Source organism: Myotis lucifugus, unplaced genomic scaffold, assembly GCF_000147115.1.
Source record: "Myotis lucifugus unplaced genomic scaffold, Myoluc2.0 scaffold_3393, whole genome shotgun sequence".
NCBI classification, from domain to species: domain Eukaryota; kingdom Metazoa; phylum Chordata; class Mammalia; order Chiroptera; family Vespertilionidae; genus Myotis; species Myotis lucifugus.
The window spans coordinates 1-15,823 of record NW_005874441.1 but is presented as its reverse complement, the minus strand read 5'-3'; the positions used below and the strand labels follow the sequence as shown (position 1 = coordinate 15,823).

General features: G+C 48.2%; 1 gene segment (V, D, J or C); it reads right to left on the bottom strand.

Moving 5' to 3' along the window:
* Window positions 1-14,276: 14,276 nt before the first annotated feature.
* Window positions 14,277-15,489, bottom strand: LOC102442555 (the record flags this gene model as incomplete). The annotated part of the segment is given in 2 exon segments: window positions 14,277-14,810; window positions 15,173-15,489. Coding segments are annotated over 2 exon segments (712 nt in total), but the record flags the coding sequence as incomplete, so codon positions are not given.
* Window positions 15,490-15,823: the final 334 nt, after the last annotated feature.

Below are 15,823 nucleotides of genomic sequence, written 5' to 3'. Positions count from 1 at the left end.
GCTCCTGGGCTGAAGAACTGCAAGGAGGCTAGTCATCACTATGGGAGAGGAAGCTGGGCATTGCTATGTGACGTCATTACCCAGACAGACACTTAGCATATTAGCTTTATATATATATACTAGAGGCCTGGTGCATGAAATTCATGCACTGGGGGGGGGGTTGTCCCTCAGCCAAGCCTGCACCCTCTCCAATGTGGGACATCTCCCTCACAATCTGGGACTGCTGGCTCCTAACCGCTTGCCTGCCTGCCTGATTGCCCCTAACTACTTCTGCCTGCCAACCTGATCACCTCCTAACTGCTGGATGAAGGATAAATGATTAACGCCTAACTGTTTCCCTGGCAGCCCAATCACCCCCAACTGCCCTCCCCTGCTGGACTGATGGCCCCCAAATGCCCTCCCCTGCCAGCCTAGTCACCCCAGTGGAGAGCAGAAGCTGGGACCCACCCTCCAGCAGGGCTGAGGGAACTCCAGCTGCAGGTGTGTGGAGCAGCCACCAGACCTCCCGCCCCTCCATGGGGCTGTAGGGCCACCAGACCTCCTGCCCCTCCATGGGGCTGTGGGGCCGCTGGACCTCCTGACTCCCACGGGGCTGTGGGAACTGCGCCAGCAGGAGCGTTGAGAGGCGGGCCCCGCCCCCGCTGTGTGCGCCACCATCTTGTGATGGTGATACAGTGTGAGGTTTAATTTGCATATTACTTCTTTATTATATAAGATATATATGGCAATAAATAAGTACTTATCAATAATAACCTTAAATATAAATGAATTAAATGCTCCAATCAAAAGACATAGGGTAGCTAATGGAAAAAAAAATATGACCCATATATATGCTATTTACAAGAGACCCACCTCCAAACAAAAGATTCATACAGATTGAAAGTGAAGGGATGGAAAAGAATTACCAAAGCAAATGGAAGTGAAAAAAAAGTAAGTGGGGGCAGAAATACTGATATCTTATAAAATAGACCTCAAAAATGAAGGCCGTGCCATAACTGGTTTGGCTCAGTGGATAGAGCGTCGGCCTGTGGACTGAGGGGTCCCAGGTTCAATTCCGGTCAAGGGAATGTGCCTTGGTTGCAGGCACATCCCTAGTGGGGTGTGTGCAGGAGGCAGCTGATTGATGTTTCTATCTCATCGATGTTTCTGACTCTCTATCCCTCTCCCTTCCTCTCTGTAAAAAATCACTTAAAAATGTATTTAAAAAAATGAAAGCCATTACAAGAGACAATGAAGGTCGCTACATAATAGAAATGGATCGATCAAATGGAGGATATAACCCTGGTAGACAGACATATATGCACCCAATATAGGAGCATATAAAAATATTAAACACCAGCTGGAGGACTTCAAGAGAAAGATTGACAGCAAACATTTATAGTAGGGGACTTTAACATCATGCTGAATTCACTTGATACATCTTCCAGACCAAAAAAAATCAATAAGGAAACAGTTACTCTACATGAAACACTATATCAGATGGATTTAATTGACATTTACAAAACATTTTATCCCAAAGCAGCAGAATATACTTTCTTCTTAAGTTCACATGGAACATTGTCAAAGATAGACCACATCCTAGGACACAAAACAAATTGTTACAAGTTCAAGAAGATTGAAATTACATCAAGCATCTTCTCAGATCACAATAGCATAAAACTAGAAATCAACTACAATAAAAAACCTAAAACATTCAAACACATGGAGGCTAAATAGTATGGTATTAAACAATGAATGAGTTACCAATGATATCAAGGAGGAAATAAAAAACTTCCTGGAAACAAATGAAAATTTACACACAACAACCCCAAATTTATGGGACATAGCAAAAGCAGTCATGAGAGAGAAGTTCATAGCATTACCTGAAGAAACAAGAAAAACCTCAAATAAACAATCTAACCCCACAATTAAAAGAATTTGGAAGAGAACAACTAGAATAGCCCAGAGTAAGTAGAAGGAAGGAAATAAAGATCAGAGTGGAAATAAATGACATGCAGACTAATAAAATCAACACAAAAGATCAATGAAACCAAGAGCTGCTTCTTCAAAAAAAAAAAAAAAACAAGATTGATGACCATTTTGCCAGACTAAAGAGGACCCAAATAAAATCAGAAATGAAAGAGGTGAAATAGTAACTGACACCACAGAAATATAAAATGTTGTAAGAAAATACTATGAACATCTCTATGCCAACAAACTTGCAACCTGGGCTAAATAGACAAATTCCTGGAAACATACAATCTTCTAAAACTCAATCAGGAGGAATCAGAAAATCTGAATAGACCAATAACAATTAATGAAATTGAAACAGTAATTAAAAAAACTCCCAAAAGTGCTGGACCAGATGGATTTACAGGAGAATTTTACCAAACACTCAAAGAAGAACTAACACCTATCTTCCTCAAATTATTCAAAAAAATTCAAGAGGAGGGGAGACTTGCAAGCTCTTTTTATAAGGTCAGTGTTATCATTATCCTAATTCCAAAACCAGATAAAGACACTACAGTGAAAGAAAATTACAGGCCAATATCCCTGATGAGCATAGATGCTAAAATCCTCAACAAAATATTAGCAAATCAGATCCAGCAATATATTAAAAAGATCACACACCATCACCAAGTGGGATTTATTCCAGGGATGCAAGGTTGGTACAATATTAACATCCAGAAATCAATGGCATTTGAAAGTCAATAAATGTGATACATCATATAAACAAAATGAAGGATAAAAATCACATGATCATATCAATGGACACAGAAAAAGCATTTTAATAGGGATTGCATTGACTCCGTAGATTGCTTTGAGTAGCATGGACATTTTAACGATGTTGATTCTTCCAATCCATGAACATGGTATGAGCTTCCACTTGTTTGTATCTCCCTCTGTTTCTTTTTTCAACGCCCTATAGTTTTCTGAGCACAGGTTATGTTGATTATGTTGATTACTAATATATATTTTTGTTGCAATGGTAAATGGGATTTTTTGAAGTTTCTCTTTCTGAGAGTTCATTATTGGTGTATAAAAACACCATTGATTTCTGGATGTTAATTTTGTATCCTGCTACTTTACTAAATGTATTTAATAAATCTGGAAGGTTTTTGGTGGAGTCTTTGGTTTTTTTTTTGATATATAATACCATGTCATCTATGAATAATGAGAATTTTACTTCCTGCTTTCTAATTTAGATGCCTTTTATTTTTTCTTCTTGTCTGATTGCTCTGGCTAGAACTTCCAGTACTATGTTGAATAAGAGTGGTGAAAGTGGACCTCCTTGTCTTGTTTCTGATCTTAAGGGAAATGCTTTTAGCTTTTGCCCATTGAATATGGTGTTGGCTGTAGGTTTGTCATATATGGCCTTTATTATGTTTAAGTATGTTCCCCCTGAGAGTTTTTATCAAAAATGGGTGCTGGCCCAACTGGTGTGGCTCATTGGTTGAGCATCGACCCATGAACCAAGAGGTTACCAGATCAATTACTGGTCAGGGCACATGCCCAGGTTGGGGGTTCAATCTCCATTTGGGGCATGCAGGAGGCAGCCAATCCATGTTTCTCTCTCATCGATGTTTCTATCTCTCTATCCCTCTCTCTTCTTCTCTCTCTAAATTCAATAAAAACATGTATTTTTAAAAATGGGTGTTGGAGGGTGTGAGGCCTTTAGAGCTGGAGAAGGTTCCCCGGAAGCCTGAACTGTGCCCTTATTGCTTACCATTACCTGGTGACTACTCTTGCAAGAGCACAAAGATTGGTGAACAATCAGCAGGACAGGTCAAAAGTGGATGACAGAACGGCTAGCAGGCATTCTGCTGTCAGTTGCCTGTGGAAGGGCAAGACTGGGGTTTGAACGAGTTCTTGGCAGTGGAATAGAAAGAAGTGTTCAGATTTTACAGAAATTTAGAAGATCAAGTTTAGAGAAATAATATCCTTGAATATGGCTGCCAATGGGTAGGCAGACTGCAAGATAGTGTGAGAGGAAGAGAACAAAAGGAGAGCATGTGGACCTACGGGGAGTGTATATTTGTGGGTTAGGGACAGCTATACTCCAAGGGACTGTTGGGGACTGCTGTACCGGGGTCCTCTGACCAGGAAACCTCCACTGCTGCTGAAATCTCTCTCAGAGTGACCATATCTGCCATGGAGACTGCACCATTTTGAAGGGGAGAGTGGCTATCATCAGAAGCCTATATATCCCGAGTCTCTACAACCACAACACCCAGCAACCAGCTGAGAACCCAGGAACTCCAGATCTCTAGCAGCATGAATATGTGGACTCGGATGAGCTCTGCACCTTCTCATGGAAAGGTCAGATTTTGCCTAGGGAAAGGAAAGAGAGAGAGAGAGAGAGAGAGAGAGAGAGAGAGAGAGAGAGATAACCAGACACTGGGAGAAGAGAGATCATGGGGAGACAAAGAAACAGCTGGCATATGAAAGAAAAGGAAGCATCACCAGAAGAGGAAGTAAACGAAATGGAGGCAGGCAATATGTCAGCGAAAGAATTCAGAGAAATGATCATAAGGTTGCTGAAAAGAATGGAAGACTAATTCAACAATATGTGTAAAAACCAAGACGAAATGAGAAAGAACCAAGAAGAAATGAAAAATGACATTGCTGCTATAAGGAACTCAATAGAAAGCATCAACAGTAGACTAGAAGAATCAGAGGACAGCATCAGTGAGCTAGAAGATGAGGTAGGAAAAAATACTGAAGCAGAGCAACATCTAGAAAAAACTTAAAAAACAGGAGAGCCTAAGGGAACTCTGGCACAACACAAAACGAAACAACATCCACATAATAGGGGTGCCAGAAGGAGAGGAAACTGAGCAAGGAATAGAAAACCTGTTTGAAGAAAGAATGACAGAAAGCTTCCCTGATATTGGGAAGAAAAAACTCACACAAATCCAAGAAGCTCACAGAGTCCCAGACAAAATGAACCCAAAAGACCAATGCCAAGGCACATTATAATTAAATTGGCAAACACCAACGACAAAGTAAGAATCTTAAAAGTGGCCAGAGAGACAGCAAGTTACCTACAAAGGATCCTCCATTAGACTGGCGACTGATTTTTTAACAGAAACATATCAGGCCAGAAGGGAATGGAATGAAATATACAAAGTCATGCACAGGAAGGGTCTGAATCCAAGAATACTGTACCCAGCAAGGCTATCAATCAAAATCGAGGGTGAAATCAGGAGCTTCACAGACAAAAAAGGACTAAGGGCGTTTATTACCACCAAACCAGCAATGCAAGAAATGCTAAAGGGTCTGAGGTAAAAAGAAGAAATAGGAAGAGGAGAAGGAACACAGGCGCAAAGAATAAAAATGGCAACAAACAAGTACCTATCAATAATAACTTTAAATGTAGATGGATTAAATGCCCCAATCAAAAGACATAGAGTAGCTGAGTGGATAAGAAAACATGACTCATATATCTGCTGTCTACAGGAAACCCACCTCAGAAAAAAGGACTCACACAGACTGATGGTGAAGGGATAGAAAAAGGTTTTTCAGGCAAATGGAAATGAAAAAAAAAAAGCTGGGGTAGCAATACTTATATCTGACAAATTAGATCTCAAAGTGAAGGACATAACAAGAGATAAGGAAGGCTACTTCATAATAATAAAGGGAGCAGTCCAACAAGAAGAATACAGGAGCACCCAAATACATAAAAAAAGTTCTGGAGATATTGACAGCAACACAGTCCTAGTAGGGGACTTTAACACCCCATTATCACCACTGGACAAATCCTCTAAACAAAAAATCAGCAAAGAAACAGCAATCCTAAATGACTCACTAGATCAGATGGAATTAATTGACATATTCAGAACATTTCACCTCAAAGCCACAGAATATACATTCTTCTCAAGTGCACATGGGTCAGTTTCAAAGATAGACCATATATTAGGTCATAGGCAAAGTCTCTTCAAATTCAAGAAGATAGAAATAATACCAAGCATCTTCTCAGATCACAATGGCATAAAACTAGAAATCAACTACAATAAAAACAATAAAAAAATCAAACACCCAGAGGCTAAATAGCATGCTATTAAATAATTACTGGGTTACCAAAGATATCAAAGAAGAAATAAAAGTCATCCAAATAGGAAAAGAATAAGTAAAACTATCCTTATTTGCAGATGACATGATACTATACATAGAAAACCCCAAAGACTCCATAAAAAACTACCAGACCTAATAAATGAAGTTGGCAATGTACCAGGATACAAATTAACACCCAGAAATCTATGGCCTTTTTATACATCAATAATGAACTCACAGAAAGAGGAATGAAAAAAAACAACAACACACAATCCTATTTACCATTACACCAAAAAAAGTAAGATACCTGGGAATAAACTTAAGCAAGGATGTAAAAGTCCTTTACTCGGAAAACTATACGACATTGAAAAAAGAGATAGAGGAAGACATAAACAAATGGACGAACACCCCATGTTCATGGATTGGTAGAATCAACATCATTAAAATGTTCATACTACCTAAAGAAATGTATAGAGTCAATGCAATACCTATTAAAATACCAATGGCATATTTCAAAGATCTAGAACAAATTCTCCAAAAATTCTTCTGGAATAAAAAAAGACCCCAAATAGCCACAGCTATCCTGAGAAAGAAGAACAAAGTTGGAGGATCACAATACCAGACATCAAACTATATTACGAAGCCACAGTTCTCAAAACTGCCTGGTACTGGCACAAGAACAGACATATAGACCAATGGAACAGAATAGAGAACACAGAAATTGACCCAAACCATTATACTCAATTAATATTTGACAAAGGAGGCAAGAGCATACAATGGAGTCAAAACAGCCTCTTTAATAAATGGTGCTGGGAAATTTGGTCAGATACATGCAAAAAAAATGAAACTAGATCACCAACTTACATCATACACAAAAAAAACTCAAAATGGCTAAAGGACTTGAATGTAAAATGGGAAACCATAAAAACCCTACAAGACTCCATAGGCAGCAAAATTGCAGACATATGTCATAGCAATATCTTTACAGACACAGACCCTAGGTCAAGAGAGACTAAGGAAAAAATAAAGAAATGGGACTACATCAAAATAAAAAGCTTCTGCACAGCAAAAGAAACCATAAAAAAACACTAGAAAGCCCACTGCATAGGAGAACATATTTGCCAATGTTGTCTCCGATAAGGGTTTAATCTCCAACATTTACAGGGATCTCATACAACTTAACAAAAGGAAGATAAACAATCCAATCAAAAAATGGGCAAAGGACCTAAATAGACACTTTTCAAAAGAGGACATTCAGAAAGCCAAGAGACACATGAAAACATGCTCAAAGACACTAATCATCCGAGAGATGCAAATCAAAACAACAATGAGGTATCATCTCACACCTGTCAGAATGGCCATCATCAACAAATCAACAAACGACAAGTGTTGGAGAGGATGTGGAGAAAAAGGAACCCTTCTGCACTGCTGGTGGGAATGCAGACTGGTGCAGCCATTGTGGAGAACAGTATGGAGTTTCCTCAAAAACTAAAAATGGAACTCCCATTTGACCCAGTGATCCCACTGCTAGGAATATATCCCAAGAAACCAGAAACACCAATCAGAAAGGATATATGCACCCAGATGTTCATAGCAGCACAATTCACCATAGCTAAGATTTGGAAACAGCCTAAATGCCCATCAGCAGATGACTGGATTAGAAAACTGTGGTACATCTACACGATGGAATACTACGCTGATGTAAAAAAGAAGGAATTCTTACCATTTGCAGCAGCATGGATGGAACTGGAGAGCATTATGCTAAGTGAAATAAGCCAGTCGGAGAAAGAAAAATATCATATGATCTAACTTATTTATGGAATATAAAGACCATTATAAACTGATGAGCAAAAATAGATACAGAGGTGGAGCAGCCTCGAACAGACTGTCAAACTACAGCGGGAAGGCCGGGGAGCGTTGGGGCGAGTAAAAGATCAATTGAAGGACTTATATGCATGCATATAAGCACAACCAATGGACACAAGTCACTGGGGGAGTGGGGTGAGGGCATGTGCCGGGGGGTAGGGGAGACCCGGGGGAGGTCAATGGGGAAAAAAGGAGACATATATGTACTACTATTTGTAATACTTTAAACAAGAAAATAAAAAAATGGGTGTTGGATTTTGTCAAATGCATCTAGTGATATGATCATGTGATTTTTATCCTTCATTTTGTTTATGTGATGTATCACATTTATTGACCTGCAAATATTGTACCAGCCTTACATCCTTGGAATAAATCCCACTTGGTGGTGGTGTATGATCTTTTTTTAAAAAAAATATATTTTATTGATTTTTTACAGAGAGGAAGGGAGAGGGATAGAGAGTTAGAAACATTGATCAGAGAGAAACATCGATGAGGTGCCTCCTACACACTCCCTACTGGGATGAGCCTGCAACCAAGGTACATGCCCTTGACCGGAATCAAACCTGGGACCCTTGAGTCCGCAGGCCGATGCTCTATCCACTGAGCCAAACCGGTCAGGGCTATGATCTTTTTAATGTAATGCTGGATCTGATTTGCCAATATTTTGTTGAGGATTTTAGCATCTATATTCATTAGGGATATTGGTCTGTAATTTTTTCTCTCTGTAGTGTCTTTATCTGGTTTTTGAATTAGGATAATGCTGGAATCACATAGTTCACAGATCTAGAAAAACAATTCAAAGAATTTACATGGAACAACAACAACAAAAAAGACCCCTAATAGCCACAGCAATCTTGAGAATTAAGAACAAAGTTGGAGGGATCACAAAAGCAGATATCAAACTATACCACGAAGCCACTGTAATCAAATCAGCCTGGTACTGGCACAAGACAGGCATATAGATCGATGGAACAGAACAGAGAACCCAGAAATTGACCCATGCCATTATGGTCAACTAATATTTGACTAAGGAGGTAAGAGCATGCAATGGAGTCAAGACAGTCTCTTCAATAAATGGTGTCAGGAAAATCGGACAGATACATGCAAAAAAAAAAAAAAAAAGAAACTGGATCACCAACTTACACCATACACAAGAATAAACTCCAAATGGATAAAAGACTTAAATGTAAGTCACAAAACCACAAAATCCTGGGAGAAAACATAGGCAGTAAAATCTCAGCCATCTCACGTAGCAGAATTTCACCGATACATCTCCCAGGGCAAGAGAAACAAAGGAAAAAAAAATGAACAAACCACATCCAACTAAGAAGCTTCTGCCCAGAAACCATCAACAAAATGGAAAGGGAGCCCACCGTATGGGAGAACATATTTGCCAAGGACACGTCTGGTAAGGGGTTAATTTCCAAACTGTATAAGGAACTCTTACAACTTAACAGAAGGGAGGCAAACAATCCAATTTAAAAATGAGCAAAGGACCTGAGTAGACACCTCTCCAGAGACGACATGCGAACGGCCAAGAGACAGATGAAAAAATGCCCAAGTCACTGACCATCAGAGAGAAGCAAATGACAACGATCATGACGTTCCACCTCCCACCTGCAGGAATGGCTGCCATCAACAGTGAACGCACCAGCCAGACAACAAATCAAAGTTTCTCTCCCAAATCAATTACAAAACATCTCATGGGGCTTGCCCTCCAGGCTTGAACTTGCTTGGGCCCATGGCCTCCCTTTCCCTTCCTTCCCTCTCCTCCCTCTGGGGTGGGAATGCCGGCCCTGGGGCCTTCCTGCCTGCAGCCTCGAGTCTGGGCCACAGCCCTGCAGCTGGGGAACCCCTGGTCCCAGGATCCCTCACTCTCGTAACTCCCCTGCCTGGTTTCGCTGAGATTTGGGGCTGAGAGGGGATGCTGGGTGGGTTAGGCCTGCGGGGGGTGTTGGGATGGGGTATTCTGCGAGTGAGAAAGATGTGACTTTGGGGAGCCAGAGGGTGGACTGCTGTGGCTTGAGTGTGTCCCCCCAATTTATATCCTGATGTCCTGCCCGCTGGTACCGCCGAAGGCACCTTCGTTAGGATGATGGCGGGTGTGCTCAGGGAGTTAAGGTGAGGGTGCCCTGGGTTGGGCTGGGCCACCATCCAGTGTGACTGCGGGTTTGTGAGAAGGGGATGTGGGGACAGACACACACGCAGGATGTGCGGTGGAGGCACAGAGCGCGCCAAGGCCGCAGAGGTGGGAAGGAGGGCCAGCCGCACGGGACACCCGCCTCCGCCTCCATCTGACCCCAGAGCCCGGCAGGAGGCTCGTCTGTGGTCTAAGCGTCGGGCCAGTGCTGCTTCCCAGACGGGCTTCGGACACTCACGGTGCTGTCCTGCGGGCCAGCCCAAGCGCGTAAGAGCCGCCCAGCAGTGCTGCGTGACCTCGCGCTGCCTGGGCCCTGCTGGAGCCGCTGCGGCCCACGGGCTGGGCCCGATGGGATCCACTTCATGGAAACGAAGCCAGAGCCTGGAAGCTGTCAGACTTCCCCTGGGACCCGTGTCCTTTTCCAGTTCTGCTGGGGACGGTCACCCCGCAGGCCAGGCTAACGCTCAGGCCTGGACACCCTGCGAGCCCAGGCGGTGCCTCCGCTCCTGGAAGTGCCTCCTCCCAGAGCCGGGCTCAGGGGCTCCTGCCCTGGCCCCTCCCGGGACCCTGGCCCTGCCGGGTCTGCCCTGCCTCCCCCAGGGCGGCCTCTGTCCAGCCCTGGCCACCATAGCAGGCCTGGACGCTGCATGGCCCGTGGCCGCCCGGCTGTGCGCCCCTGGCCCCGTGAGCCTCCGACACACGCCCCACGTCCCCTGTGCATGGCTCCTGCCTCCTGGCACCTCACGCCCCGCCATGGCTCCTGGCCCGGCTGCCACCTGCCTTGTTTTGACCCCAGAGTGGATGGCGCCTCCCCCTTCTGCCCTGCCTCCTGGTCAGGCATGCTCTAGACTGGTCGCCGGGTCCCACGGACACACCCCAGACACTCGGCGAGGTTGGGACAGACGGAGTGGCTGGGCTTTCCAGGAACGGCGACAGGCAGTGAGGCGCATCCGGCGGATGCCCCGGGCGAGGCCCTGCTGACCACGGGGAGGTGGTGCTGGGGAGCCCAGGCCTGCGTCCCCCCAGCTCAGCCTCGTCCTTCAGGCTGATCTGCCCCACCCAGGCCTGGGCAGAGGACACCCCCCTTTCCCACGCGCCCCCGTCAGAATGAGGCTCACGCAACAGGCGGGTGTGGTTTGGGGTGAAATAAGCCAGTCAATGAAAGAAAAATACCACTTGATCTCACTCATTTATGGATAATAAAGACCATTATAAACTGATGAACAAAAATAGATACAGAGGCAGAGCAGCCTCGAACAGACTGTCAAACTGCAGCGGGAAGGCCGGGGAGGGTTGGGGGCGGGGTAAGAGATCAACCGAAGGACTTGAATGCATGCCTATAAGCATAACCAATGGACGCAAGACACTGGGGGGTAGGGGAGGCCAGGGGATTGTCAAGGCGGGAGGGAAAGGAGACATATGTAATACTCTTTGTAATACTTTAAGCAATAAAACAGAATTAAAAACAAACAAACAAAAAAACCCTCCACGAGGAAGCAGTGTCACAAGAGAACATACATATTTATTTCGAGGCGACAGGGCATACACTGCGCAGCGACCCCGGCCGAGCGCTCGGCTGCGGGTGTCCAGGGAAGCGGCTTCCTCACACTGGAAGCTGGAGGCGGCTCAGGGGGGTTTATGTACAAGGGCCCAGCGGCAGGCCGGGCCGGGGTGCAAGGCGGCGGGCTCCCCCTCCTTATGTCCACGCTCCTGCCCGGCGGGTCACTTCACCTGCGGACGACAGAGGCAGCATGAGGCACGGCTCGGGGCGGGCCTGGGTGCCCCTGAGCCCTGGCCCTGCAGCCCGCCCGCTCACCTTGAACAGGGTGACTGTCGTGCTGTAGAAGAGGCTGAGCAGGAACAGGACGATGAAGGTGGAGGCCATGGTGTTGAGGTTCTCGAAGCCCTCCTCATCGGCGCTCACCTCCCCCCCTGCAGGGACACAACACGGGGCTCAGTGCTGCACCCCAAAACCCCCTCCCAGGCCACCCATCCTCCCGCTGCTCAGGGCCCTCGCAGTGCTGCCCCCAGGAGGGCAGGGCCGGGGGGAGGAGCGGGGGGCGGCAGCAGAAGCGGAGGGCAGCAGGCAGGGGCCCTGAAGGGCTCAGGCTGTGCCTCTAGCGGGCAGGTCCGAGCCTGGCGCAAGCTGGGCTCCCACAGCTGCTCGCTGGAGGCCGGGCAGAGGCCCCTGTCTTGAAAGCCCTGGGTGCAGGGTGGTGACAGCAGCTCACAGACACAGGGGTGGGTGCAGCAGGGCTGGGATGGGGGGACCCAGTGGAGTGCATTCAGGGTCTTGGGTTCTCGTAGAGGAGGTACGGCCAGGGACACTTGGGGTGATGAAGCTGGGAGTGGGGTCTCCTGTCCCCTGCGGTTGGAGGTGGCAGTCGGGGCGGGCACAGGTCTGGGCCCGAGGGACCCTCCTTGCTTCCTCAGTGGGAGTCTCACTCTCTCCTTCTTGGAGTGGAGGGCGAGTGTGGGAGGCCATGGGGAGCCCTGGCTGGCTTGTCTGCCCCACTAGGAATCATATCTCTGGGACCAAGAGCTCTGACAGACACCCGAGGCTCCGGGCAGAGTGAGGCTGGGCTGGACAGACGGACACATACAGTGGGGTCTGGAGCCCCAACACAGATGGGCCTTTGAGGCAGCATCTGGAGCCCAAGACCCCAAAGGGCCAGGAACATGGGGTGTCTAGGGGGCGGCCCAGGAGGCAGTGCCGTCTGCTGGGAACGGAGCCCTGCCTGGGCCCCTGTGCCCCCCACTTCCTGCTGCAGAGGGTCTCTTTCCCCACCAGGTGTGTCCAGGGCCAGGTGTCTGTGGGGCAGAGCCCGCTGATCAGCCTCCCTGCCTCCCGGACACACCGACTACTTTGTTCACAGGCGGGTGCAGGTCCTGCTGCTTCATCAACAGCCTGGACAGGGCCGGGGTGGTCCCGAGGAGCTGCAGCCCGCCTGCCAGGTGGCCCCCTGAGCCCCTGCCCAGGGCCTGGGATGGTGCCCTGGTCAGAGTCCGGGCTGGCCTGGCCCCTGGGTGCACCTCCAAGGGGAGACAGAGGACAAGCAGGCTGGGCAGGAAGCCCTGCAGCAAGCGCGGTGCAGAGGCAGGCGTGTGCAAAGGCACTGAGTGACCAGGGTGCACAGGCTGGACATCCGTGTGTGTATGTGTCAGTGCGCATATGCATGTGTGTGCCTGCACGTGCATGTGTCTGTGCAAATGTGTCCATGTGTCAGTGTACACCTGTGCACCCATGACTCATCTGTGTGTGTGAGTGCCCATGTGAGTATGTGACTGTGTGTGCATGTGTATATGAATGTGCATTAACTGTGTGTCTGTGTGCATGCATGCATGCGCAGGTATCTCTGTGTGCATGTGTCTATGCCTTTGCATGTGTGTATGTGTACATGTGCCGGTGTGCCCATGTCCATTGCATGTGTGTCTCTACATCCATGTGCATTTGTGCCTCTGTGTGTATGTGTTCATGTATGTGCATGTGTGTATGAGTGTGCACGTGTCAGTGTGTATGAATGTGTAGGTATTTGTGTGTCTGTATCCATGTCTTTGCATGTCTTCATGTTCCCACATCCACTGCATGTGTCTCTTTGTTCATATTCATGTGTGTATGTCCATGCATGTGTGCCTGTGTGCTTCTTTGTGCATATGCCCATATCTTTGCATGTGTCTCTGTGCATACATGTATGTGACACTGTGAACACACCCGTGCATATGTACATGTGTGCATATATGTACCCATGTGCCTATGTCTTTGCACACATGCGCACATGCGCATGTGTTTCTGTGCCTGTGTTCACAATATGTGTGTCCGTGTCCATGCCCATGTATGTGCATGTCTCTGTGTGTGCCTGTGTCCATGTGCCTGTGTGCCTTTGTGGGTATCCTTATCTGGGCATGTGTCTGTGTGCATGCATGCATGTGTGCACATGTGTTGTGTGCCAATGTCCACAGCATATGTCTCTGAGTCCATGTGTGCATATCTGTTTATGCCTGTGTGCATGCATGCATGTGTCTCTGTGTGTGCATGTGTGCATGCGTGTTGTACACCCATGTCCTGTGAGCCCATAGCAGCAGTGGAGAGGCGGGGAGCATTGGCACTGTCTGCTGTGAGCACTCTGTAGGGGCTCAGGGCTTTGAGAGGTGAGTGGGAAGCCAGTGGGTGAGGCAGGGGTGGGGGCAGCACAGCCGTGGCCCCAGCAGGCAAGAGCATTGCTCACTCGGACCAGCATCTTTTGAATGGATCTTTTTATTTCTAGTTTTTATAGAATGCAACACCCCACCCCATTGACACAGCCAGTTTGCATACATGCACACACAGTGACAGGTCAGCCAGAGGCTCCGGACCGCCCTTGAGGGGCAGCCTGGGGTCAGTGGCAGGTGCTGGCCACGTCAGACATGACCAGGGACACGTTGTACAGGGTGGGTTTACCGGTGGACTTGTCCACGGTCCTCTCGGTCACCGAGTACGGCAGGGCCTCGTGGGCCACGACGCAGGTGTAGGTCTCCCCGGCGCTCCAGTCCTCCTCACTCACGGTCAGGATGCTGTGGGCGAAGTACAAGCCGGGGGCCTGGGGCTCTGGCACTGGGGCGCTGGTCACATACATGTCGGAGGACACGGGCTGCCCTCTCTGCAGCCACTGCACATGCACGTCTGGGGGCGAGAAGCTCTTCACCAGGCAGGTGACCGAGGCCGACTCCCGCAGGCTCAGCTGCTCCCGGCTGGGCGGCTGCACGTACACCGAGGGCATGTGCTTGGCGACTCCTGGGGGAAGAGGGGCAGGGTGAGCTCAGGTCAGGGGCAGGGAGTAGAGGGCATGTGTGTCTATGTGTCTTAGTGTACGAATGTGCAGGTATCTGTGTGTCCGTGTGCATATGTCCATGTGCATGCATCTCTCTGTCCATGTCCATGTGTGCATATGTCCATGTGCATGAGTTTCTGTGTCCATGTCCATGTGTGCATGTCTATGCATGTGGGCCTGTGTCCATGTGCATGTTGCATGTCTGTGCGTGTGGGCCTGTGTCCATGTGCATGTGTGCCTCTGCTCCCGGGCCTGCCATGGGGTCCAGGCTCTGGATGCTGTGCGTGGGAGGGTCTGGGTGGTGGGAAGGGCAGGGAAGGCCTACCCTTGGGCTTGAAGATGGTGTGCTTCACTGGCGAGGGCAGGTCCGTGTGGGACACCGTGCAGGTGAACTTCTCGCCCGACTCCCAGTCCTCCACGCACACTGTGGCCTTTCCTGTGGCACTGAAGGTGGCGTTGGGGTGGCTCTCAGAGATGTTGATGTGGGTTTTCACCTCCTCGCCATTCTGGCGGGTCCAGGAGATGCTCAGGCTGTCATAGGTGGCCAGGTCCGTGACCAGGCAGGACAGCGTGGCCTCCTTGGTGAGGAAGATGCTGGCGAAGGTCGGGGGGATGGTGAAGACTCGGATTGGTGTATGAAACCTGTGACAGGAGAGGGGGGTGGAAATCAAGGCCAAGGCGTCGACTTGGCCCGAGCCCCTTCCTGGGACACTAGGGTCCCAGCCGGGAGGGGACACCTGGGCCTTGCCCCGACAAGCGGCCCCCGAGTGGCCCCTGCGGGGCCCCCCTCCCCCGCCCCCTGGCCTCTTCCGGGAAGCCAAGGGTTCGAGGGAGCTTGCTGGCCTACATCAGGGGGCAGGGCCTGCCCGACCCCGAGTGGGAACCCGTGTGTGTTTGTGGGTGTCTCTGCACTTGGGTCCTCGGGGGCAGGAACACCTCACCTGGGGTCCGTCCGTAGCCACAAACCCTTCCTTCT